Below are 26,541 nucleotides of genomic sequence, written 5' to 3'. Positions count from 1 at the left end.
CCACTTAGAATGATCCTATTAGATTATTCAACCAGATTATCCTGAATCTCCTTTACTGGACTGCTTATCCATGTACTGACCTTAAGATTAAGGACCAGGTAGTTGCATATATCAGGATTTCAGACCTGGCCTTTGGGTGGAGCTGTTCATCCACTTTGAAGCACACTCAAAGAACGCTCAGTTGGCCTTAGAAAAAAATAAATAAATTTATCATTGACAAGCAACAACATAATATAATATAACAGTTTGCCTGACTGTCAGACTCCCAGAAAACAAAAGTGTTTTATTGCTTTACGTTGTTAATTTGGTGAAGACCTTGAACTTGTTGTGTTTTCAACGAAAATCAAGCCGGGACAAAGTGAAGGATCAGCTGCTCTCATGATAAATGAAGAGCGAGGGTGATGTTCAGTTCAAGTCAACTTTATTTCTAAAGCACAGTTAAAAACAACCAGGGTTTTACAAACTACTATAGAAGTGAAAGGTAAAACAAAACTTAAACAATTAACTAAAAAAAGTAAAATAATAGAATGCTAAAAGTTAGATTTGTCCAGGTGGAATATCAGCATCCTTAAGTGAGGTGGGTGAGTTAAAATGTTCAATAGTGGGGTGAGATTTCATTTCATTTGGGTAATCTGTTCTGACGCCAGGCAGGACTGGAGCCCAAACAGCAGACCAACAGGCAGGGTCAAAGGTCAAAGGTCAAATGAATCAAAAATATACACTCAGGAAGAACAGTCCACTAACTATGGTAAAAAAAAGAGACTGACAACAAGGCTGAGGCAAAACCAGGGGAAATAAAGGTGCAGCGCTGACGGCTGGTGATGCAGCTGAGGCTTTTAAGCAGCAAGTAGAGGGTGGTGGTAATCAAGTAAATCAGCAGCAGGTGAGATGGAGGTAGAGACGGGAAACAGGCAAAGGAAACTCTCCGCCAAGCCTGCAGGGGAAAAGACAACAGACACACCCACAGACAGGAAACAAGACAGACAGCCATAGAACGGAAAAGGGAAAGAGAAAACAGGAGGAAGACAAGGTTTCTCTGCAGATCCTCACAAAATCATTCCATCGTCTAGAAAAGAGAAATCACGATGAGTCTTTTAGGGACATTTAAGGTCAACCAGCGATGTGACCTCAGGGCTCAGGATGTGTGTGTGAAGACGGAGGATCTGAGACAAGTCAACTGGATTTTTGGGCCTTGAGGGTCCAACTCACCCACATCCACTCGATCCGGGTGACCAAACACTAGAACTTTTGTTTTATTCTCGTTGAGGTTAAGGAAGTTTAACGTCATCCATGTTGTAATTTCATTAATATAATCAAATAAGGGCTGGAGAGAGTTCCTGTTTCCCCGTTCTAGTGGCAGATAAGTTGGCACATGATCAGCAAAACAATGGAACGATGCTCCATCACACAGGTGTGTTTGGGTCACGTCAGTGTCGTATGTAAACACAGTAAGTCTTTGGCCTTCATCGCAGGCTTTGTTCTTCGTTGATTATTTCCAGGGCGATCACAGCTGGGACTGAAATGGTGATGAATCTGTTTTTGAGATGTCTGTCTTTTATTTTCTTTTAAATCTGTCTTTATTTTTGTCCTGTTCTCTGACTTTGATCAGACACATGCGAGGACACACACGTCTGGTTTTTTTTTCTAGAGGAACACAAGTGGAGGTTGTTTTTACGCAGACTGGCCCTTTAGAGGAAAACATTTTGTACATTTAAGGCCAGGTGAAAGTCAAAGAGGCCCCATTAACATCAATGAGGATTTTTCCACACAAGAAATGTTACGTAAAAAAGGTATTTTATCGTAATTATAGTCAAACAATATATATATATGATGGAAGAGATGGAAGCTGATCCACTATACTCTGAGATTTAAGATGCAAGATACTCTCTATTCAGCCATGTAGCCTTACAGGGATAATTCATGTCTTTGGAAGGTACTGAAGCATAAGGTTATCACTTTATATTCTCACTGATGATGTCACAAAGAAGGATCACATTTTCAAAGTTTCCCATCTGGACTTTACACGAGACAAGAGTTAGAGCACTTTTGAATAGAAGAGTCCATAACTCCAAAGATAGGTGAGAACATATGATCATCTGCTTTCTAACAAGCTCAACTGGAACTGTGTTTACCAATCATGTGCTTGCTCTCACACACGTGTGCAGTCCAGGTTCATGATGGAAGCAAAGAGACAATATTACATCAGTGTATTTGTTCAACTTCTTATGAACTTAAAACAAATACACAAAATGGCTGTGATGAGATTCATTCCAACGGTCGGTCGAGTTTCCGCTCTGAGACTGACATGATATCCCAACTTTATTCTTGAAGTTTAATCTCAACAAGTCAAGTTTAATGTCGACATGTCGAGATTAATCTCGTGAAGCCAAAATGACTTTCCAGGACCAATTCCCTCAAATTCAACGACCAAATGTGCTGACACAGCTGAAGACGGAAGGGCAACAGGCAAGAGCTGCTTCGGCCATGGTGTCCACTTCTGCTGCATCTGGACTGAAGTGACTGTCCTTGGGATTTTGGGCGAGCCACACTGTAATTGTTGTCGGTGAGCAAGAGATCTCGTCATTTGCTCTCATCGGAATCGTGAGTCTGCATGGACTCAATGACCACAGCAGCACTCGTGACTACGAATCGACGTTTGTCCTGCATAGGCCTAAAGACAAACAAGGGTACATTGGCAGAGGGAGACATTTACATCAACCATCAACTTCCTGATTTAAAAAAAAGAAAAAGAAATCCAATTCATGAACTTTCAGGGACCCGTGGGAACCCTGGTGTCTGCATCTGGATTCAAATTCTGTTCTGCATACTGAAGAGTCCTGGTAATTATTTGAGTACAGAGGAGAATATTCTAACTGGAAGATTTCAATAGTTTTCAAATGCAAACTCTATGTAAAACATAGCAGAAGCTCCACAAAAAACACTAGAAAATAACAGAAACTTAAATAAGAATAAGAATAACCGACCAGCACCACTGCCAGCACACATTGCACTCACATCCACTATGAAACCACCTGTACTAAATGCACTGAACACTTCCCCTTAGAGAATCAGCATGTGATAAGAAGTCTCAGTCAGAAATATGTGATATTTCATGTGTCCATTTGACAGAGGCACAAAAAAAAACCATATTCTGCCCACCTCCCACTGACCTTTCATTCACTGCTTACAAACAAGAGAGAACAGCAGGAAAAAAAGAGAGAAAATGAAAAAACTGTTTGTCTTTGTGTTATTTCTGGGTTAAAGTGGTCTGGAAACAGCTCCGTGCCACAGACTGAGTGCAGCCTTTTTATTTCTCTCTCGTCTCTGGTGAAATCATTCCACTTTTAGCCTGAAATTACAGCTTGTGTGCTGCTGCTGTCAGTGAAGAGCAGTCCAGAGAACCAGGGTTTGGCTGAGAATGGACGATGTAGCATCACAGACACGGTGTGACAACACGGGCACCACTAATTGTTCATTTTATGGAACATTAAAGAGGAGGAGAAGACAGTCACTTTGATTATGTTGAGATTCTCCTGACTTTCTTTGATGTTAAAATTGTATCTTCACTTCACGACCATGTTTGTGTGCCAACGTCCAGAGAGAAAATCTGAGATTTTACATCACAACACAGGAGTTGTCCATCCATCGCTGCCTCCATCAGTAAGTCCAAATGTGTCAGTGTGACACAACATGACCACACGAGGCAGCAGTAGATCAGCAGCTCCTGCATCTGTTCATGTGTCATTCTTCACGTGACCAGCCCCCTACACTGACCAGACTAGAAGTTCACAGGTCATTTTGACTTTGGTTTAAATGTGACGCACATTTGTTTACTTTTAAAGTTACGCACCACAGCTTTAATATAAACAATGATACACATGTGACCGCACTTGGACACATGGAATTTAGCACTAAATCAATATGAGCATGTGTGTGTGTGTGTGTTCATGGTTGCAGAAGAACACGCGTGTCCCTGCGTGTACGTTATCTAGGAGACTAATGTGGGCTGAAGCTCTGATCTCATCTTGTAGCGTCCATAATCTACACACTGCATGTTGTGTATGACATGCAGCCAGCTGTATCCTCCCTATTTATACAGTGGTGCGATATATATAGCCACACACACACACACACACACACACACACACACAGAGGACTAGTAATTGTGGCCTTAAACGTTTCTTTTTATACATGTTTTTCAAACAGAGCAACGATTCTGTGGTGTGTATAGATTTAGCAGACGGGCTGCTGATGTCATGTGTTACGAGTGAAGCTCACTCGCACTATCATGAATGATGCATGATCGATACAACCTGTCAGCTTTTCAGAATAAAAGCTCTCATTACGTCGAAATGAAGCATCGCTGCAAACAACTAAGAACTGTTATGTATTAACATTGTAAAGTAAACTGTTACAGAGGAAGTGATTTATGTGGAAAATGAATAAATAAATATCAAATTATCACCATTTGATGCACAGAGTTCATCCTGCTTTACGGTCTATTTCCTTTTAAATGGGACCATCATTTACTAAATGGACACCATGTTCTATTGAAGAAAACCTGAAACTAGTGATTAGTCATTTTTCGCCTGAGGCACGGAGAGAGCCAGAGAGCACCGGGGAGAAAGGGAACACAAAAGTTATTGTGAGGAAATCTAAAACTAGTGCAAGGAACTCAAAGATTTGCTCTAAAAATGTTCCCACCCTGACCCTAAGGGGACGCCTTATGACGTAACACCAGTTCTGAGAAAAAGTTCTACTGTGGCATCTTTAAAATATCTTTAAGTCTCTGTGGATGTAAGAAATTACATCTGAAAATAACATCACAGATCGTTCAAGCTGACGCAGATCACGTGACAGGAATGATGTCATCACGAAGTAAGAAAATAACATTGACTTTTGAAAAGATAACAGAAACACAAATGTGCAACACTGTTTTTCCTCCTGGTGTTTCACCGCCAGCTTTTCTGGGCCAAACCTTAGGAAATGGCCGCAGCTATTATGGGCTAAGCTCTAATCCAGAGCCAGGAGATGGTCAGCACTGCTGCTCCTGGAGTTTGGTCAGTCTGAAATATGAAAATGGGATTAGTCCATTTTAAAAATACACACCCACATTACAGGCAACAGTCTGAGTTACACAGAAGAAGCGACTGCAGCATTTTCTTTAATATCAGGATAGTTTCTGATGGTTTCAGTGAGGTTTATCTACATGACACAATCTTACCAACCAAGGCCAGAGTCGATCAGACGCTCCTGTGTCCCTGCAAGCTAAACATCATGATTGTCTCCAGTGGCTTGGGTGTGAGAGGTTGAGCGTTTCACAAACATCAGTATCCAGCTGGAAAGAGTTGCATCAAATGCATCGCTAAGAACATTGTCAACATTGGTTGGTCGGTGAGTCTTCTCTTCAGAGGCTGCTGGTTCTCGGCACAGGGGACCAGCTGGGCGTCAGTACCTCAGATATCTGCACTTTAAAAAAGCTGAACTATTCCTTCAAAGCTTGTTACATGAGTGGCTTTTTCTGGCCTCTGGTTTCCTGATGGAGAGTGAAGGGTGCCCCCTCAAAAACGCAGTAAACCAGTCACAGCTGGCTCGCTGCCGACTCATACGTCTTGATTTAATATACCACTGCAAACTGAAAGGTAAGCTCTCTGACCTGAACAAGTGATGCCTGACCAGGGAAAATACTCTTACAGCTCCGTTTGCAAACCTGTGGAAATATGTGTCTGCACAACTACACACAAACTGCTCCTCATACCTTAAGTCTCATCCCGGCTGATCATGTATTTATTTAGTGCTTTTCTAGTTTTCATCACGACTCAGAGCTGCTTTAAACGACACTTTTTTCATTCACGTGCAGCACACATGTCTTTCAGACCCCTTCACATGATGTTGGCACAGCTGTCAGCTGTCATAAGTGTCTTGCCCAAGGACATATCGGCATGTAGGAGAGCCGGGAATTGAACCCACAACATTGAATTTAAAAGAGAACTCGCTCTACCACTGACCCACCATCATTCCAGTAAGACCTGAAGTCCTTCACTCCTCGTACTGTTTTTGCTATGTTCATCAACTTCATGCAGTCAAATTAAACATGCAGTACAAGGAAGTACATGTACACAAAGACAGTACATGTACACAAAGACAGTACATGTACACAAAGACAGTACATGTACACAAAGACGCTGATAAAATACATGAATACAAATACATAATGCACAAGTCAAAAGAGGCTATAATAATTTATTTGGGGAGGGAATTGTAATGATTTGAAATAATAAGCTGGACTTTTACTTTTCGTGTGGAATGTTCTTCTCTGGTCTCTTACTGTTTGTTCCGCCCCTGCAGCTGATGCTGTTGTTGTTAACAATAACAGAAACCAAAGCAAATCTTTAATAAGTGTGCAATCAGCAGGAGTTCAGCAGCAGAGCTGGTCGCCTGAGGAGAGAGGAGGCCTGAGACATGATGAAGAAATGTGTTAAACGATCACTTTCTCTCTTTCACACACACACACACACACACAGGAGTGTGTGAGTTTATATTATGCACAAAGACACTAGAAAGTGAACTGTGATGCTATGTTACAGCTAACTGTAACTGCAACACGGCTGTACTGTGATACACACAAACAGTCACACCCACTTTCATCTTCCTCGTTGATTAACTATGTTCTGACATAACTGAACAGGGTTTACCGGGCCCGGGACCAGGGGCCCGACTTTTGCTAGTCCCTCTTGTTTTTGTTTGTGTGGTCATACTGAACTTGAATTGAAAGATAACAAAATACAACAGAGAGTCTCTGAGATTCCTTAAACGACAACCTAAATATTCTCTATGTTTTTTTTGTGGGCTTTGTGTGTGAGTGCAGGGGTGAGGGGATTGCTAGTCTCTGCCCAGGGGCCCACGGGCTCTTAATCTGTCCCAGATGACATGTCTGTGCAGGTTCGTTCTGTGCATTCAGTTCAGTTGATCACGTGACACTGCTCATCCAATAGGCTTCCTCACTTTAGGGTTAATAAAGTCAAAATCAATGAGCCGATGCTTTCGTTGATGTATCTGAAGATACTGCGACACTCAAGTGTGTCTCTGCCTCTAATCTTGTTCAAGTGTTTGGATTTCAGTGTGCAGTGTGCAACACTCTATCAAAATAAAGTCATCCTACCAAAATAAGAGTCCATCATTGATTTTATACAAATCAACGTGATAATATGTGAATACATATTCATACACAATTTTTCTTGACCATTTGCACAACAACATAAATGCACTTTTTTTTCATTTAAAGCTGTTTTGGTTGAAATGGTTTGAATGTAATGGACACGTTTACATTTCAAGTGAAAACAGGGAGAAGCACAACTCTCACACAAACACAAACTACATCATGAACTGAAACTCAGAAATAGAAAGTGAGTATGTCATCAGTCAGAGTTCATGGTCAATAAGAGTCTTTGTAAACAGTTTTCAGAGTTACTGAACCTTAACCCAACCACTGCCTCCACGTCTTATTTTCATTATCCTGTTGTTACATAACAATAGAGAATTATATGCAGTTTGTTCTGTAAGTAGAAGAAAGCAGTGGACGCCTCTGATCCCTCAGTATGAATAAATGCCATGTGTACATACATATGTGCTGCCTTCAATGCTTTTCGGAATGTTGCGCGCACATATAAGAATGTATTTAATAAATGTGCATACCCACACACACACACACACACACACACACACGCAGATTTGAAGCTCAGAACTTTCCTCAACTGATGTTCAGGATGCTCGGGAGCTTCCTGAGGCTGAAACAATACACGAATAAAAGTAGTCAAACGTAAACGTAAACCCTGAAAAATGAATTCATTCACTTATTGAAGCCTTTTCAGCAACGTGTAGTTACAAGGTTGAATCATTAGCTCCATGCTTATTCTCTGGGATCGTTCGAGGCACACACAGAGGGCGAGGAACTCTGTGTTCCTGTCCTCAGTAAATATAAAATGTGGGATGAATTTCTACATGGTTTTTATGAGCCTGTGGTGTTTTTCACCCAGGCTGGAAAAAAGGAATGAAGACAGGATGGAGGAGAGGAAGAAATGAACACAAAAAGCAGGTCTGGTACAAAAATATGCCTTTGAAGCATAAAAATAGTCCAAAGTGAGGAACAGAATTAGTGTTTGTCAGTCTGCTCACCAGCTTTGATAATGCAACACTTATAGCTTCTCGCTATTATAAGACGAGACAAGACAATATAAGATAAGATAAGATCAGATAACTCATTTAGATTAAGTGTGTGAGCTCACCTCCAGTGATGTCACAGCAGGTGTTTTCCATTAACTTAACACCTGCTGTGACATCACTGATTGACATGTTGCCAGACATACAGCCTGCTGGGTTTCCTGTTCACAGCAGCAGCAGCAGCAGCAGCAGCAGCGTTGTGCCCCTTGTGATTCAGCTGTGATCAAAGTGAAGCTCCCATGTGGGACCTGAGGGACCTTATTAGAGGGGAGAGGATCAGAGATGTAGGCGTTTGGTTTTAACCTTTACTTCCTTAGCTGCATTGTTCATTCACTGTGTCTTTTGCTGAAGTGTAAAAGGTGACACTTGGGTGTTGAGATGTTTGCCTCAGTACTTCTCGATGATCAGTCACAGAAAACTCGAGCTGCACTTTTGAACTTTTGTCTATTTTCACCACCAAAGTAAAAGTAAAGAGTTCTGTCTGAAATCCAAACAAACATCTTATCATGTGTAGTAGCTTTTCCACCAGGTTGCAATAGTTTCTTCAACAAAAATAGAAAGAATTGCACACAGTGGCACGTCCTAATGGACAAAAAGGCAAAATAGAAATAAAAGAGGAAAGTGATGCAGTGCTCTATATGATGCCCTTCATACTGAAGTTCCCTGCATGACAGTGTCCCAAAAGGTGCCGGCACTCTGCAGAAGCAGCATTGTGGACTAGCAGAGCCGGGCATCAAACCCTCAACCTTCCACTTGACGACTGACTGACTCTGTCAGCTGTGAGGGTCTGTCTGTCTGTCTGTTAATAACATAACTCTGCCTCAGAGTCGGCAGATGACACACTCAGATCACCAGAGATTTCACCATCAGAGATATTCAGTTCATTCATGAGTGAATCCAGAAGTTCACTGAAAAAAAACACAGTGAACTGGTCCTGCACTAGTTTCAGATTATAAATGAAACAAAATCATGTTAAAAATAATTATGCAGAATGCTAATTAAAAACATTATCAGGCAGAGGAGAAAGGAAAGATGGGAGGAACCTACACTTCTCTCGGTTTTACTTTCAGAGACAGCAGGGTGGCGTCTGCAATGGCTAACGTCTTTGCAAGAGTTGCCAGTGTTATAAAAGTGATGTAGGATTGTTGAGTATTACACAGGACATCCTGTATTTAAGCTAAAAAACAAATACTTTTATTCTGTCTTAGTGAAAACTCAAAGTGCTTTGCGTCACAGTCGACATTCACACGTTTACCCAACATTCACGTCGCTCCTCTACATCTTGCCCATCACTCACATTCATACACCATCAGGGGCAATTTTGGGTTCTCGCCCAGAGACACTTCCACATGTGACTGAATGAACTTCATCACACAGTCACATGACTCTGGGCCGACCAACAGTTTACTTGACATTTGCGATGTTTATGTTTTTAAGGCCCCACTTTTGCGGTGCAGCCAAAAAACAGAGACTCATTCAAAGGCTCAAATTAGCGCAGGAAGAGGAAGCTGGAGCACATGTGAGTAGACCTCAATTCAATCTGGTGTCAGATGAAATGCGACTCAATCACAGAGTTCTGGCTCATTTATTGGCATCCTGTTAAAGTACAGAGGCCATGTTACAGCCCTGTAGGCAGCTTCACCTATGTTTGTGTGGTTTGTCTCTAACTCAGTGGTGTTCCTGAGAACATGTGGTTCACATGTGGCCTCCAGGTGCACTTCATTCTGACCCCCTTCACACACACACACACACACACACACACACACACACACACTTAAATATGAGGATACAAAACGGACCAGGGACAGGATGATATACAAGTTTAATAAGGTGACCGTGGTGACTTGTTATTATCGTATAAATGGGTCTAATTGTTAATATTTCACATGAGTGACTTAAAAACTCTGCCTATTTCTCACACATACAGTCCTAGTGATTTATTATGAAGTGCCACAAGAGGGAGCATGTTCCAGTGGGCTTCTGCATGATGATCGGAGGAACTGCCTGAAAGGCAGAACCACAGCGTTGTGGAGACCTCATAAAAACACTCTTATCCTTCGTTGTTCTCGTTGTTCATTTGCAGAATTGAAGTAAGAAATGTATAAACGACTGGGCCTGAAATGAGCTTCCTCTTGTTCAAAGACCAACAACCTCCACTGTATGTATCTTATCTGCAATGCAACAAAGTAGAGTGATGTGATTTTAGTTCAAGTCAGTTTGCAACGTGAACAGAAAAACAACAGCCAAATTCAACAAAAGCCAAAAACAACATGACCAAAAGCTGAGCAGAGCTCACAGACAGCGATGCTTCAGTGAAACATAAGTGAACAACCTGAGGATATGAAACCAAGTCAATTTAAACCTGGTTTTATGCATCATGAAACTGTAATTCTGTTATCTGACATCGTGCTCAGCTGAGGAAGAGCTGAATTTAGACCATGAACTCTTTCAGAAGATATTTACTGACATAAAAAATAAAGTGAGAATTGGAAACAGAGTCACCCCCTGGTGGCTAACTGCTACATGCATGCAACTTACATTGAAGAAGCTAACACTTGTTTTTGTTTTTGCAAAATCAAATCACAAAGAGGTAAATCTTTTCTTAACCAAGTTTACCTTTAAGGTAAAGAAATATTTATTGGTGAAGTCGTATGTAGCAACTGAATATCTCTCACCTCAGCTTTTCCTTCCAAGAGTGTCCATGAACCTATGCAGCCTTCAGTTAGCATCAAAACTCAAAAGGTGTTTAGTTTGTCCACCATGGTCCAAAACAGTGGCTTCCATAGATTCTGGGGTCATGAAATACAAAAGAATGAATAACATTTCACCTAAATTTGACACACTACGCATTTAAGTAAATGTATTATTGGTTAATTGCTTAAAATAGAGGTAGAGAGAAGAAGAGAGAGGAGTAGGGGAAATTTGGTCTAAATGTTCACACCTGTGTCTGACGATGTCACAGCTGTGTGTGTGTGTGACCTCAGAGTTAATTTACTCCCTCTCTTTACTTCATACATGATATCATGCTAGAATTACCGTCACAAATTTACCTGTCTGTCACATTGTTTTCCTTTCTCTACGTGCGTGTCCTCGTGTGGTTTCACCCAGTGCTGCCTGTTAGAGCGGCGGTCACACATTCTGGAGGAAGGAAGCAATCTGTTATTGTTAAGTCGCTCTTGTCGCATAACCCAATATACAACAGCTCCCACTTAGGAAAACACAAATCCACCCGTCCCTCGCTCTTATTAGCTTCAGCCGTTCAGCAAAGTTCAATGAAAACAGGAAAACTATGTAGAGGTTGGAGAGTAGAAAGTTCCTGACATCATTCTTGTGGATTGGACTATTGTCCTGCTCAGATTTAAGAGACGGGTTTATGTGTTGAACTTGTATTTGTCACCACTTTTCTGACCTTTTCTGGCACAAGCACTGAGCGTGTCAGCACCAGTAGTCCTCATGGAGACCAAAACATGGTTCCAATGAGGCAGAATCTAAAGAACTAGTTACGTTTAGCTAAGATTTGTAGTTGTGGTTAGGTTAGGCCGTAACTGTCCATTTGAATGGAATTCAATGCAGTGTCCTAGAAGAGCAGCTGCACAAACCTGTGTCTTTTAGCAGTTAAAGCCAGTGTTTGCTGTCTGTCTTCACAAGCAGACACAAACGTTTTGTCTTCACACACCTGTAAAGACGTGTGTGTTTTTGTTGCAGACCATGTTTTATCTGCATGCGTGTTTGCATATCTGTGTTTCTTTAAAGAGAAGCAGTTACACCCGGTTTGCTGTCTCACATCACATATTAAGTAGGACAGAGGCAGCAGTTAACCCCCAGGGAGCGACTCTGCAGGTTGCAAAATGAGCCGTTTCATAGATATTATTGATATGCTTTTGACTTGTTATGAAGATTTTTGTTAGATCCATATGTTTTTTATTGAATGTGCATATCATTGTTCTATTTTCTTAATGTTACAGTTAAATGCTAAAAACTGTCATTTTCTTGAGTAGCTTCAGGCAAGGGGAACCAATGACCTGTAGTTGTGTGCTGTGTTGTTTTTGTCATCACACACCTGTTGTTGTTGTAGACCACATTTTATCTGCACTCATGTTTGTATTTCTGTGTCGTTCTTAAACCCAGTGTTTGCTGTCTGGGAAGTAGGACGGAGATAGCAGGTAGCCAGCAGGGGGCGACTTTTTGGTTGCATGAACTCTTTGAAATAGAATTTTATGGGAAATAACGTCAGTAAACGTTTTCCTGAGGAGTTAATGGGTCTCAATCACAAGATTCAACATCTATATATGTTTATTTTGTAAATATGCTCCCATTTAGATGGAATTCTGCACTTGTTTGCATCTGTGTGTGTATGTTTGTGTTTCCTGGTTCAGTCTTCAGCTCCCAGGCCCTTTACTGTGCAAACTGTGGTCCCATGTCAAAGGTCACGGCTGTCCTGTCCGGCATGTTTCCATAGTAATAGGCAATTCCTCCTATACAGAGAGAATGTGACCTGAGGAGGTGAAGCAGTTGCTGCTGAACTCGAATGATGACACATTCATTTATTTGGCAGAGTGGAGTCTTCTGCCCAAAGCCAACAGATTAGGCCGTCACTGTGTTCTTAGCTGTTTCCTGAGCTTCGCATTTGTGTGTTGTAGTTTATGTTTGACTTGTCAGTGAAAGGGTCTGGCTGCTCTCAAGATGGACTCCAGCTCCGACACAGTTTGCAAAGATTGTGCAGCTTCTGGAAGCACTTATTAAACACTGCTGCTGCTGCCAAAGTACATCTGGAGCAGTTTTTTAACGGTCCAATGTGAAGAATTAGTGACATCTAATGGTGAGACTACAGATTGTAACATCCCCCCCTGAACCCCCCCACCCCAAGTGTGTTGGGAAACTGTAGTAGCCTTTGCATACCTGCAAGGATTTTGTTTTTGTTTGAGTGGTAAACTTCTGCTTCAGAATGGGGAAAAACACGCTCAGGCTGGTTTTTGTCGGTTGAGGATATTGTAGAAACATTGCAGCGCAAAATGGTAGCCTACATAAAGCAAGGCCCCTGCCTTTAGTTACCTATTCTAAGGGTACAGAAACCACTTATACAAACAGATTAATGGGTATAAAATTTCTGCCCATTTCTGCCAATAAACTTGGACAATATACAGTACATCTGATACTCTGATTCACTGCTGTTCTGTTCAAATCTCAACCCTCTCTTTTGATCTCATAAATGTCTTGCAGATGTTTTGTTTATTTTATCTCAAAGACTGCAATTGAATCGTTCTATTTTTGATTTTTCTATGCCAGCAAAAAATCTCCTGTCAAATAAATGTTAGACATTGCCATATCTTTCACTTCTTAGCCTTACCGTAATATTTCTGCTTGTTGTTTTAATACTATAACACTCTATCCAAAAATATCCAGGTGAGGCTTGTCATACACGTATCTTTAGTTACATACCTTCTGGTTCATGATTTATGATGTAGATATTTGTGTGCGTGTGTGTTTGCAGAAAATGTGGAGGTCTGACTCAGTCATGTATGTGTCTGTCCTCTTTCTCTCTCCAGCGGCTCTGCCCTCGGCCATTCTGACGCTGATGTTCAGTCCTTACCAGAGAGGAATCTACTGTGATGACAAGAGCATCAAATATCCGTACCGGAGAGACACCATTTCCCATGGGGCCATGGCTGCATCCACCATCACCTGCTCCATCGTCATTGTGAGTCCATGACACCTGAATGGACAGGGAATAAATAAATAAACGGGTATCTGTGGGTTTGAGGACTTCTTAGCAGGTTGTCAGCAGCAGAGCAGTCGATACGAAGGGGTGACTGTGCTTTCAAGCCTTAAACCATGATTTGAGAGCTGTTAAAATATAATAAAATGAAGAGTGACTGCAGTGAAACATGTGCGGCCATCTGCCTCGACAGGTTGGGGTGAAAGGAAAAATGGGGACAGAGGGAGGCAAGTTAAAGAGACATGAGAGAGAGACCAGGTTTTAAAAGTGACCCAGCACTAAACATTTTATATTACATCTTCCGCTCTCACAGATCACCACAGGAGAGGCTTATCTGGTTCACACCAAACGTCTCCATTCCAACTCCAAGTTCAACCAGTACATGTCTGCTCTCTACAAAGTGGTAGGCACCTACCTGTTCGGAGCAGCCGTTAGCCAATCGTTGACTGACCTGGCAAAGTTCACCATAGGTCGCCCCCGTCCAAACTTCATGGCAGTGTGCGCCCCCATCCACTGCGAGGGATATATGCTGCATATCAACTGCACAGGCAGCATCCGGAACGTGACGGAATCTCGGTGAGCTCAAACTCGCACGCGGTCTGCTCACCCCAATAAGTTCTACCTCTGCTTAAGTTTACAATATCTAACAAGTTTTCTGCTTTATCTTGTCATTAGACTTCCTTTTCTGGCTGGAAACTAGTTTGTAAACTGCTCAATCCACTCCACACCAAAGTCAATAGAGAAAATTAGCATTTTTAGCTCATGGGGACACAGAGGGCTGTTGGTCTACTGCTGCCTTTTTAGTAAATGTGTGTCACATGGGTCAATCCAAATGAAGGATTTCTAACTCAAAAGTCCACAAAATAACACATTTAAAGTATGAAGAAGGCAGCAGTGGAATCAACAACTCCTGTGTGCTGTGATGTAGAATCGCTGACTTTCTCCATGGACCTTGGTGCAGGGAGTGACTGGTTTACAAAGCCACACACACCAGCTGTTTCTGATTAATGGGACAATCATGAATGACTTGACAAAACTATTTAAGCCAACATTCAGTCCTAGTGATGTATTTCTCATAGTTATTGCAATAATGACACGTTTAAAGCATGTTTCTTTACAACTATTGGAAGATGAATAGTTCAAATGAATAAAATAGCAAAATTATAGTGAAAAATATGCTTCAAACTTTGATCATGGCAATAATTGTGAAGAAAAATAATCTTTAGGAACCCACTGTATAGTCGCTCCTTAACTATGACCTGGATTAATGAGAATTGCATCTAAAAGTAAAGGATATTGCAATTATTGGCACACTTTATTGATTTTTCATAAATGAAAAATATGCAAATGTTGTATATTAATATTGTTCTGTTTCTCGGCAGGTTATCGTTCTATTCTGGCCACTCTGCCTTTGGGATGTACTGCATGCTCTTTCTGTCGGTGAGTTGTTTTGTTTTTTTGCCTGTGAACTTTGTGTTAACCCGGAAAACACCCATAAAAAGGTGGTCATCACTGACACTGACACACAGTTTTAAAAACATCATTGTTGTAACACACTGGACAATAGTAGGAAGATGACGAGCTCTGTCAGGAGTTTGTCAAACGTTATTATAATATCTTCATCACATTCTGACAATTATGAGATTTAAGTCAGAATTCTGAGATTAAAGAAAAAGTCAGAATTCTGAGGAAAAAGTCAGAATTCTGACTAGAAATAACATGATATTACTGTAATATATTACAAAGTTTAAAGTTACATTCGAAAAGAGATGGTAATATTATAATATTACCAACTTAAGACCATGTTAAAAGTTTTACCACATGTTGTGTTTTGTGCGTGCAGCTCTATGTTCAGGCCCGAATGCAGGGGAAGTGGACGCGGCTGGTCAGACCGACGATCCAGTTCTTCCTGGTGATGTTTGCGCTGTACGTGGGATACACACGCGTGTCCGACAACAAACATCACTGGAGCGACGTCCTGGTCGGGCTGCTGCAGGGAGCGCTAGTCGCTTCCCTCAATGTGAGTGCAACCTTACCTGTGTTTTCTCTACAACATGGTATTGTTTTTTGAATGGTACTTAAGCCACTTTAACACTAAGCAGCAAAACTACAATGAACAGTTGAGTTTAACACTGTTTCAGGGTGTCGTTTAGTGTCAAAGAAATATGAACATGGTTTACTTTTATTGGACCATTAAAGTTGAACACTATTTCACTGTGTTTTTAAACTGGACTTATGTTACACATTTTGCCGACTTGTGTATTTAAATTATCCTTAACATTTCCAACAATTGTTCTTTATTTATTATGCTGTCCTCCTGGACACGAATGTGGTCCGTGAATACAACTAAACATTAGTGAAAAATGATAGTATCAGCTCACTTCACACACGACGTGTGTTTAACATTAAAACAACAAAATATTGCACTAATTCAATGTTTATTTAGCTTTTTTTGTGAAATATCATGATGAATATCTTAATTTGCGGTAACACAATGGAATATTGTATGATCAGTTTAAGCTCAAACCTAAAAAAAAAACAAAAAAAAGTTAAATATACATTGAATTGGTGCAATATTTTGTTGTTTTCATGTTAAACACATGTCGTGTTTGAAGTGACATCAAGATCCATTTACCATATCATGTCACTTTACACACACTCTAACTCTCTGACTTCTGTCTCCTCCTCGTTTAGGTTCGATACGTGTCGGACTTCTTTAAGCAGCGACCGGCCCCCCGCAACCAGCCAGAGGCACCAGAGGTCCGACAACTCGAACGCAAGCCAGGCGTCTCGCAGTATGACCACGTTACCACTGAATACACAAACACTACTTACTAACCTGGGCCTTCGCTCACTTTGGCAGCAGCAGCAGCAGCAGCAGCAGCAGCAGCAGCTTTATCACCAAAGGACCATGTGACCAACATTTTAAATTAGAAAACAAAACACTGCAGTAACCACTAGCTGGACATTCAAACACTTTCTCCCACTTCGGGAACGCTGGGACTTCCCACTGATTTCACAGCGAGGAAATTCCTGAAACCACGTGTGCCTCTCTCAGTTTGGGTGTGTGTGACATGATTTATGGTGTGTTTTTTGTTGTTTGTGTATATGTACTTTGGCAACACGACTTTGTGATGCCATAGTGTGCAATGATGACCCGTGAATATAGGTATTTTTTATTTTAGCCTTAGTTATTTTTTAAATTAAAAGTTGAAATTGTCAATGTAGGAGAGGAACGTTTCAGATTTAGCGAGGGACATTTTATAGATTTATGCTGCATGCATGGTAATGAAATAGAGCAAAAAGACTTTCAAGGAAATATGTGGAGACTGAATGTTTAAGATTTTTGTTATTTTACTTACACTGGAGCTTTAAATATAGTGTATATACATGGACACATGTGGCTGTCCCTCACACTTTTGTCTACATTTGAATGTTGTCAAACATGTTCATAGGTTTTATAGGTTTATATATGGACTGGTCCAACCATCATATTAATACAAAATGTATAGTAAACTATAGCAACATTTTTTTTTATATATCTTGTTTATAACTAGTCTAATGAATTATGTAGCTTTTTAAGAATGTATTGCCACGATGTTATGGTGATGTTACAGTAAAACTTTAAGCTGGTAACTGTTATGGACAGTGTTTTTCTTCAGACACGGATCAAACACAACCTCCATAACCACATAGGTTATCAAGAAGGGGGGGTGGTTTTGTGTCGCTTCTCCTTAAATATCAGCCAGATCTTTTATCTGCAGGTTTCCCCCAAACAGAAAAACTGAAAAATACAAATGATGGCGAGTGTGAGAGAAGGGTTTTCTTTTGTTTGCGAATGTGTTTTGTCACCTGCATTGGTGAAAACAATGCACAACACACTGACGCGTTAGTTCATGTCTGGACCTGCTGTTTGACAGTTGAGGGATTCCTTACAGCAAGCGGAATGAAGCCACGTCAAGTTGGTGTACGCCAAGACCTGCTTCCAAAGGGACAGCTTATCTAAGTCGATATCAGCTCTATTGGCAATGCAGATAGTTTTGGTTTAATGTGCTCCACCTCTTGAGAGATCAGCTTTCTCCTCAAATAGGTAAGTTAAAGAAAGGTAAAGGTAAAGAAAATCACTGAGCCACGATGGACTGGGTTTGTTGTTTTTTTTCCACAGAAAGTGTCCATTTACTCCTCATCAGAAAGTTCAATAAATGAGCCATTTTGATATTTGTTAAAAATGGCATTACACTGTATCAGTACCAGAGGTTTTCATGTACTGAAGATTTCTGGGCAGGTCTCTTTTGTTACACATTGTAGTTTTTGAGTCGATCAGACAACGTCCTGTTTCTAGAACAAACGGACGTGTCTTTGATGTTGTAGGACAAGTTTGTTCATTTATGGAACGTGAAAAATCGCCAAGATGGACACCAAATTTCAAAATGGCAGCTTTCCTGTCGAGTTGAGGTCATGGTCCCGATGTAGTTTTTTGTTCGTCTTGGGTTGTGGTACATGTTTCTACAAACTTAGTTCAACTCCTTTGTCCTACTGGGTTTCACCTTTGAGGGCGCTACTGAGCCCATTTTGCACCACCATGTATTCACCTTATTTTGTAAAAACAAACAATTAGCCAGTTCTGATTTGCGTGCCCATTTTCATCCATTTCCCCCACGACCCTCTTGTGGAGGATGAAATTATTAATTTGGTTGCTATTTGAAATGAGAGGAAATAAAAATAATGCATTCCCATCAAGAATGCCGAGTTTTGAGAAGTTGGACAGAGTGTCAGCAGACCTATGGCCTGACGAGTGTAAGTTTACATTCTCCCATCTTTATATAATTATTTTTATTGTTTAGTACGGAAGCATATTGCATTCACCTAAAATCATTTTTAAAAAGGCTGTTTTTCCAGATCCAGAAAGTAGCAATAATTGTACAGTTTTCTTTTTGTTCATAAAAACGAGCCAAGTGAACTTCAAACTGATGTATTTCACAAATTTCACAAATTCAATCCAATTTAAACATTTGGAGTACTTTTTGCTCAGGTTTTTTTATATAGTTGGTGAAAATTTTATTTTTTTGTCATCAGATTGTCTAGGTTGTGCTGAGAAAAAGGATATAAGTTTAAACATGGTAATGGAAGAAAGCAGCTGAAATGCTCTGTGTTCTAAGGGTTAAATTGGCACTGTTTCCTTCAGAAAGAACTGATTTATTAGCTGAAAATACTAATTACTGACCTCCAATATCTCGTGGTCGTCTGGTTCACTTTGTTTCCACTAAATGCGACGTGACAACCTCTCCGTGATCTTGTGTCCAGAGTAACAAGGTCACTGAAAAATGGAGATGTCATCAGTTTCTAATTTAACGACTCCATGCGGTCAACACCTCAAACAAAAAATGTTATACTGTTTATGGCGTTTGTTGCGACAAAGTCTTTTGAAATTGTGGTGATACAATGATTTGGAGCAGCCTCAAATGTTGCTTTTTCCTTTATTGCAACAAGCTGTAAACGCAACAGTGACGTACACGAGTAAACTCATTTGTCCCCTTAATGAATATCAGGCCAAAAAATCACTTTGTTTACCACGTGTGTGCCTTTTTTTTGCAGAGTGTTTTTTTTTCTTCCTGGAAACTAGGAGAGGAGAGAAACAAAGCAAAACAAAACTTTTAAAAGTTCATGGTAATGTGGTGACTCATCCCGAGCACTGTTAATAATCTGATGGGAATTCTTTATTGTTTTTGTAATGTCATCGTAACACATGATCAGAAATGAGAAAAAAAACACTCTTCCAAACAAAAACAAATGGGAGAACTGAACCTCACCATCCGTCCACCCACTTTCTACCACTTTCTCCTCCACAGGAGTGTCGTGGGGGGTGCTGTGCCACTCTAAGCTGACATAGGGCGACAGGCAGGGTCACACCATAGACCAAGGGTCTCCAAACTTTTTTCTTCTGAGAGCTACTTTTGGTTTTCTTAAACATTTATACTCATCGCTTATTTCAACTGTTGCATGATCATTGACAAAATATAGGTGTCCAACTCACATTTTATAGTATCTAATTCACCTCCCTGTGCATTTTGTATTTCGGTTTCTTTCTAGTACATCTAACACACAATTGAATTCAAATATTAATGCTATCAAAACAGAACAATGCATTCACAAATACTTATTTGTAAATTGTTATTTACTTTTCATTTTGTATTATCTGCCCACATGTCACTTCATAAGAGTACCCACATGTACAGCTGTACGTATATATGATGTATACTGGGTATTTTCCATTTAGTGAGATGACTGGCAATGTCCATCTAACAGCTTGAACTTTGACTTCACACACACTCATCAAGCTGACAACAGCGCAACTGTTTGACAACTAATTGGCAAATAATAATTTAGTGTCAGAAGGGGCAGAACACCTGAGTTTGATCCTTTAAACATGCAAGCTTCTCTTGTTTGTTCGTGTTTTTTTGCCCTTTCAGATAAAAGTCTGTAATACCTGTCTGAATCCAGGCTTGTTCGGTGTCCGGCGTCTGCCATGTTTTATTTCCCTTGCCTCCTTTCACTGGTCTGAGGGTAAACAGTTCTTCTCATACCAGCTCCTGGAGAGACAACAAGTGGAATTCCTCCCTCTGTTTTTCGTTTGCTGCTTTATGGCGACGTTCGGCTGGTCGGCCAAAGCTTTTCTTCTATGAAACGGCTTATTTTGCAGCGAGAGAAAGGTGTCTGGTGGTTCCTTTTCCATGACGAAACCGGCAATTAAGCGCTGGTAAAGCTAGCACAACGTACATAGAAGCGAGCAGAGGCATTTCCGTTTCCGCCGGCATCAGGCCCAAACTTGTGCGCCCGAAAACCGGAAATGTCGCTGCAAACGAGTGATATAAGTTAACGTTTTAAAACTACATTTGAATACAGATAACACATGGTAGTCAAGGATTTATTTAAATTCCCCACGTTTTTATAAACTATTTTAGATAATTCCTATCTTCTTTTCACGTGAGAATGGTGTCCGAATCATATATTATAAATCACGGATTCTTCACACACAAAGACAAATGAGCACTCTCAATCACATCTTTTATTTGTAAGGCACCAGAGAAGCTTCCTTACTGCTAAAAGGTTGATTCATTCTCATTAGAATACACAGTTGCTTGTTTACATTTTTTTTTTTGCCCCCACCCCCCCAAAATTGTTTTCTTCTTAAATTGAGATCGTGTTCATAAACACATTAAACTGGTTTCTGTTTGCACCAAAAACAAAAGAAAAAAGAAAAGGAATAAAACATTTACAAACCTAGAAAAACAATCATAAGTGTTACTGCCTACTGAGAGAATGGGAGAGGAAAAAAGAGGAAAATAACAACATGGTATACAACATTGTGCCTCACTTACTGTAGGCTCGTAATGCACACATACAACACTTAAAGTCTTCCATGATACACACACGTTAAAAAGCAGCTTTGAAACATACAAAAATGCTTTAAAAAATATGTATATTGATATATTCATATGTATACAAATTGGCCCTTCACAGCAAAAACAAACACACATACCATTCATATGTTTGAGTTTTGCCCTAAGGAGGTTGTTTTTTTGTTTTCTTTTTTTTTGTTTTTGTTTTCTAACAGAGAGCGACGTTGGTATATCGAGTGCAACTGATCTGTTCTCACACCCGAGTACGTCAACGTGAGATCTCCGGGGTGGGGTGGGGGAAGAGGGGAAACCTGACTACAAGCTCCCCCGACACTAGCACAGACGGCAAAGAGGAAAACAGGAGAAAGAGCACCGAGCCAAAACATAAGTGCTTTTCAAAATAAGATAAACACACACTCACAGAGAGAGAGAGAAAGGTTTTCAAGCGTCTTGGACATTAAGAGGTGGTGATGGTGCAGCTATCTCACATACGGGGAATTATGTCAAACACCCGCAGTGAAACGCAGTCACTAATCAAAGCTGTGATGATGACGATGATGATGTGAAGACAAGACTTTAAGGAGGATTTCAGGCTTGTGAGTTAACCAGCAACGGGAGAGCACTGCTGCCCTCTGCTGTCCTATTCTCAGACTTCAACTGTGTCCCAACTTCATACTCCAGAACACCAAGAATGACGACTTTTTTCTGAATCAACAAAAAACAGGAAATCTGAAGTCTAGTGAGCAGTTTCATACTCACTGAATGTAAATGAAATTGTGATTTTTAGAAAAAACACTTGATTTTCTCACTTCCTTACTTACTGCTTTTACTTCCTCGTCTATTTACTTTGTGCTTGGCTTCGAGACGAGAGCGTCTATCAGCAGTACGATCACAAATCAACTCCATTGTGAACAAACTCAAACCCTGCTCAGAATAACAGTCGAGTATGTTGTTAAAATGTTTGTATAGTCGGTGCCAACAATAGGTGCAAAACAGATAATGATTATTACCGTCTTATCTTTTTTTTTATATCAGAGTGGAGTCGCCAAATAACATCTGCAGAATTGTTTTTCCACCCTATAATGTGTATAATATATTTTACATGACAGAGTGACTGTGATCCATTTATCATCAGAAAGTACAGTACATCTCTTGGAAATGTAAAAATAATATTAAGCATCAGAGAAACAGCAGTTAAGTCTAATTTATCAGGTTCTGGTCTCTTTAAAACCGTAAACTCCTGCCCACACATGGAAAAATGCGCTAAATTATTATAACAAAATCAATGTGGGTACTGGGTACATAATCAAACTTATATTTTATGTACAACAAAAGAGATTTTCAGGAACAAATTGCGACCAAACTAAATTTGGCAACATATCAGCAACGAGACGCTTCACTGCCATAGTAAAGGGATAGTTCATGTTCCTTAGAACTGGTTCATATTTTTGTATGACGTTGGGACACAGCTTTGATTGAAAATGCTCTGAAAATAATACATTTTGCTCACCGGCACAAACTCTTGCTTGTGATAACTTTGTTTTTTCTTCTGAGATAACATGTGTTTGCACAGAGCTCAAACCACTCAGGGACACATTCTTCATCAAAAACAATGGGAAAGTTAGAAAAATAATAAGAGAATAGTAAGATCAACCCCCCACTTGAAGTCACACATGATAGAAAAAAACAGGTGCTTGATATAATCTCAGTATAATCTGAAGTGCTCTGCTAATTTTACAGAAGTACGGTACTCGTGCATTGGTTAGCGACGCCTGGTTCTGAAGTTTTGATCCCGTTTGTTTTGCTTTGAAAGGTGAACAAAGGGCTAACGCAGGGTGAGAGGAAATTGTCTCATTAAACATTTTCTTATTTCCAATCACACTCACTCGTGCACAAGACAATTATAGACTAAGTAGAGCCCATCTTTAACTTCACAAAAACATGTCAAAATAAAATCCTGGGGTTAGTTTGTGTGTTTTTTTTTTTTAAAGAATGTAGATAGTTGTCATTTAAAGACCAGTCATGGTCCGTTACATGAAGCGGGTGTCCCCAAAAAGTTGATTATACCGTCTCACCATTTGTAGGAAAATCTCATTAATTGTGGGACTGAGGTACACAGCTAATGCGATAAATGGATTCAGTGGTTGTTATAAAAAAATAAATGGTTTGGATTTCGAGGGGTTTGAATGCACACGAGTGAGAGTGAGCGTGAAATGTCCCTTTCAAAAATATCTCATTTAACATCCGGCAAAGATTTTCAATTTGGCTCCGACGCACAATATCACAGTCCAAACAGGAAATGGGTGATACTGAAGCTGTGGTGCGTCGCGTGGGGAGGGAAAAGTAAAGAGTGGCGAGGGAGCAGAGGTGTCTGTGACTGACAGACGGACCAGTGAGAAACAATCAGAGGGACTTGAAACAAAAACAAAAAACACGGAATACAGATCTGATAACAACAAAAAAAAAAAACCCTGTGAGAGGCAGATCCATGTATGGGAGACTGACTGACTACTCAGCTCTCTCCCCACTTGGAAAAACATTTTATCATATACACTGTTAAAACAGTAAAGCAGTAAATGACGTCGTATCATATACACTGTTGAAACAGTAAAGCAGTACATGACGTCGTATCATATACACTGTTAAAACAGTAAAGCAGTACATGACGTCGTAGCATATACACTGCTAAAACAGTAAAGCAGTACATGACGTCGTATCATATACACTGTTAAAACAGTAAAGCAGTACATTACAAGGAGACACACGTGGATTCTGGACGGAGCACATGTTTAACATGAATCGCTCTTACATTCCACAGCATTTGGTCACAGACGTTCACACAACCACACAAAACAGAAACTAATACATGGAAATGTGAATAATAATCCCTTTGTAAAACTGCCTCAGTCTATTTTTGACTATTAAATGACTATTAGACATAAGTCGGGGAACCTTTTAGCATAGTGTAAATCTCACTCACACTCTCTCTCTCTCTCCCACACACACACGCACACACACGCACACGCACACACACGCTTGTTACTGCAGTGATATCGATCCAGACACATTGTCAAGGCTACAGCTGAATTGCATTGTGATGCTCTATGTGTGTGTGTGTGTGTGTGTGTGTCCCTCCCCATAAAAGACTCCACTTGTAACCGATAGTATGAAACCGTGTCGAGAGTGCAGCACGCGTGTCATGTGACAGAAGAGTAAACGTGTCATCAGTAAATGACTGTATGAATGTAAACACAGAATCAGACGAGCGTCACGGTTGTGATCAGGTGTTTGGAATAACGTGTTTTCATGCTGGATGGATTGTCTTGTCGCCATCAATACAAAGTTTCATAAATCAATCAAAACTCAAATGTGTGACTTGTTTCCATTTCCTGCTCACACTGCACTGATGTGGTTCATGGATTTTTATTGGCAGAGCGGCTCTTCCTCAAACTATCGATGAATACAGAGTCACCGTCTCACACACAGCTGCATCTAATGATTATTTTGACAGTCAACTAATCAGCCAATCGTTTTTTCCAATTGCTCATGATCAGTTCTGTTTATTCGGAATGAACACGAGCAGCAATTTGAAGAAGAACAAAAGAAGGGGTGAACAGCTGCTCCTGTAACTGTCTGCACTTTAGCACACAGCTCAGTCAAATACTTGTTGACTGTAATTGTGTTGTTCAGTGTTAATAGACTGATCACACGTCCGGTTACTTTACAACAGAATAGTTCTCTAATGTGGAGAGGACGACTCCACATCCAGACTGAAGTGATGTAAAACATCAGGGTTTGCTTTTCCTCGTTAGCTGTATGTAGCTTTAGCGTTACGGCTCCAGTATTTCTCAAACTTATTCAGACCAACGACCACTTACCCATAAAAACACTCAGGGACCACCTAACTCAAATTAGCCAACTTCAACAGTTCACAGAGTACAACCTCCTAAAATGAACGTTGATAACAAGGCAGGCAGTTTGAGAAACACTGACCTTTACGTTTTAAAACATGATACTTGCTTGTCACCTCGCGGACCACTAGGGGTCGCTCACGGACCACCAGTGGTCCAGGGACCACACTTTGAGAAAGGTTGCTGTAGTGCATTATAGTTATCGAGCATGTTGATGAAAATTCCACCTCGAGGAAATTTAACAAATCAAAGTAGTTGCTTACGTGTGATTAATTGTTACACAACACATACACAACAGTCAAAGAGAATGTAGTAGGACGTATGAATGAAAATGCACAAGAGTTATAAAACACACACAGAAATGATCGAAAGTTCAAATGTTGTTTTGAACAGTTTATGAAATAAACTTGATGATATTTCCTGGGATTAAAGCTGTGATTAAAGGTGGAACTGCAGAATGTATTTTAGGCTGCAGCATTCTTGGGAATTGCTGCTCTTGATAATAGTGGAATAACAGAGTTTGTTGACACAACACTGCCTCCTCCTGGTTGTGATGTGTAATAACACAACTTTCACTTTGACTCACATCAAAGCTCAGTATTTTCTTTTTTACAAAGGTCAAATAAATGTTTCAGAACAAAGGGATTTGATTCTCTGCTTTGAGAAGTTCACCTTTTTAATAATAGTGGACGGTAACGTTCAACTCATACCTCACACACATTTGTAATTCATATCTCATGTGTCGGTAATCCATTGATGAAATTATAATTATTATTATAATAAATATTATTATTATTACAAGAAAAAAAGCTTTTAAGATCCTTAAAACACACACACACACACACACAGATTTACTGCATGACAAATGATTGTCTTATTTCAGTGTCATACGTTTTATCTGAAATCTGGTTTTGTTATTTAATGAATGAATGAATGAATGAATGAATGAATGCATTTCTCTTGATTGTGGATACTTTGACCTGGACTCATTGTCATTGACAGTTTTGTCTCTTTGTCAGGTCTGGTCTGGTCAGGCTTTGTGTCCTGGTCTCAGACCTGGTGTCCTCATCAACCCTGAAAGATTGCAACAGCTAGTATTTAAATGATGTCCTGAATGCACATCATGTGACCATTTATGATGATCTCACTTCATCCGCACTGTATGCATTTGTGTTTGCCAAGGTGTTTTTAAGCAGACGGACTGTACAGAGACATCAGTGTCAGAGTCTGTGGGTAGAGAGAAGATCAAAGAACTATGTCCACAGCTGATTTCATGACTACTTTGATATGATGT

General features: G+C 40.2%; 1 protein-coding gene across 1 annotated transcript; it reads left to right on the top strand.

Moving 5' to 3' along the window:
- Positions 1-13,720: 13,720 nt before the first annotated feature.
- Positions 13,721-17,572, top strand: LOC122759324 (phospholipid phosphatase 2-like). Its single transcript, XM_044014149.1, has 5 exons — positions 13,721-13,918; positions 14,250-14,512; positions 15,319-15,376; positions 15,780-15,956; positions 16,631-17,572. Exons 1-5 carry the CDS (start codon positions 13,736-13,738, stop codon positions 16,772-16,774), a joined length of 825 nt encoding a protein of 274 aa, XP_043870084.1. The 5' UTR covers positions 13,721-13,735; the 3' UTR covers positions 16,775-17,572.
- The last annotated feature ends 8,969 nt before the right edge of the window (positions 17,573-26,541 follow it).

This window comes from Solea senegalensis, linkage group LG1 (genome assembly GCF_019176455.1).
Source record: "Solea senegalensis isolate Sse05_10M linkage group LG1, IFAPA_SoseM_1, whole genome shotgun sequence".
NCBI classification, from domain to species: Eukaryota; Metazoa; Chordata; class Actinopteri; order Pleuronectiformes; family Soleidae; genus Solea; species Solea senegalensis.
Note: the sequence above shows the minus strand (reverse complement) of the source record. Positions and strands in the feature narration are given on the sequence as shown.

What these genes read in the sequence shown, in the direction of transcription:
- LOC122759324 (XM_044014149.1), top strand. Translation starts at nt 13,736, where the DNA reads ATGTATGTGTCTGTCCTCTTTCTCTCTCCAGCGGCTCTGCCCTCGGCC. An exon ending in ACTGCATGCTCTTTCTGTCG is followed by an intron (nt 15,377 to 15,779) that starts GTGAGTTGTTTT and finishes TTGTGCGTGCAG; the next exon opens with CTCTATGTTCAGGCCCGAAT. An exon ending in CGCTAGTCGCTTCCCTCAAT is followed by an intron (nt 15,957 to 16,630) that starts GTGAGTGCAACC and finishes CTCCTCGTTTAG; the next exon opens with GTTCGATACGTGTCGGACTT.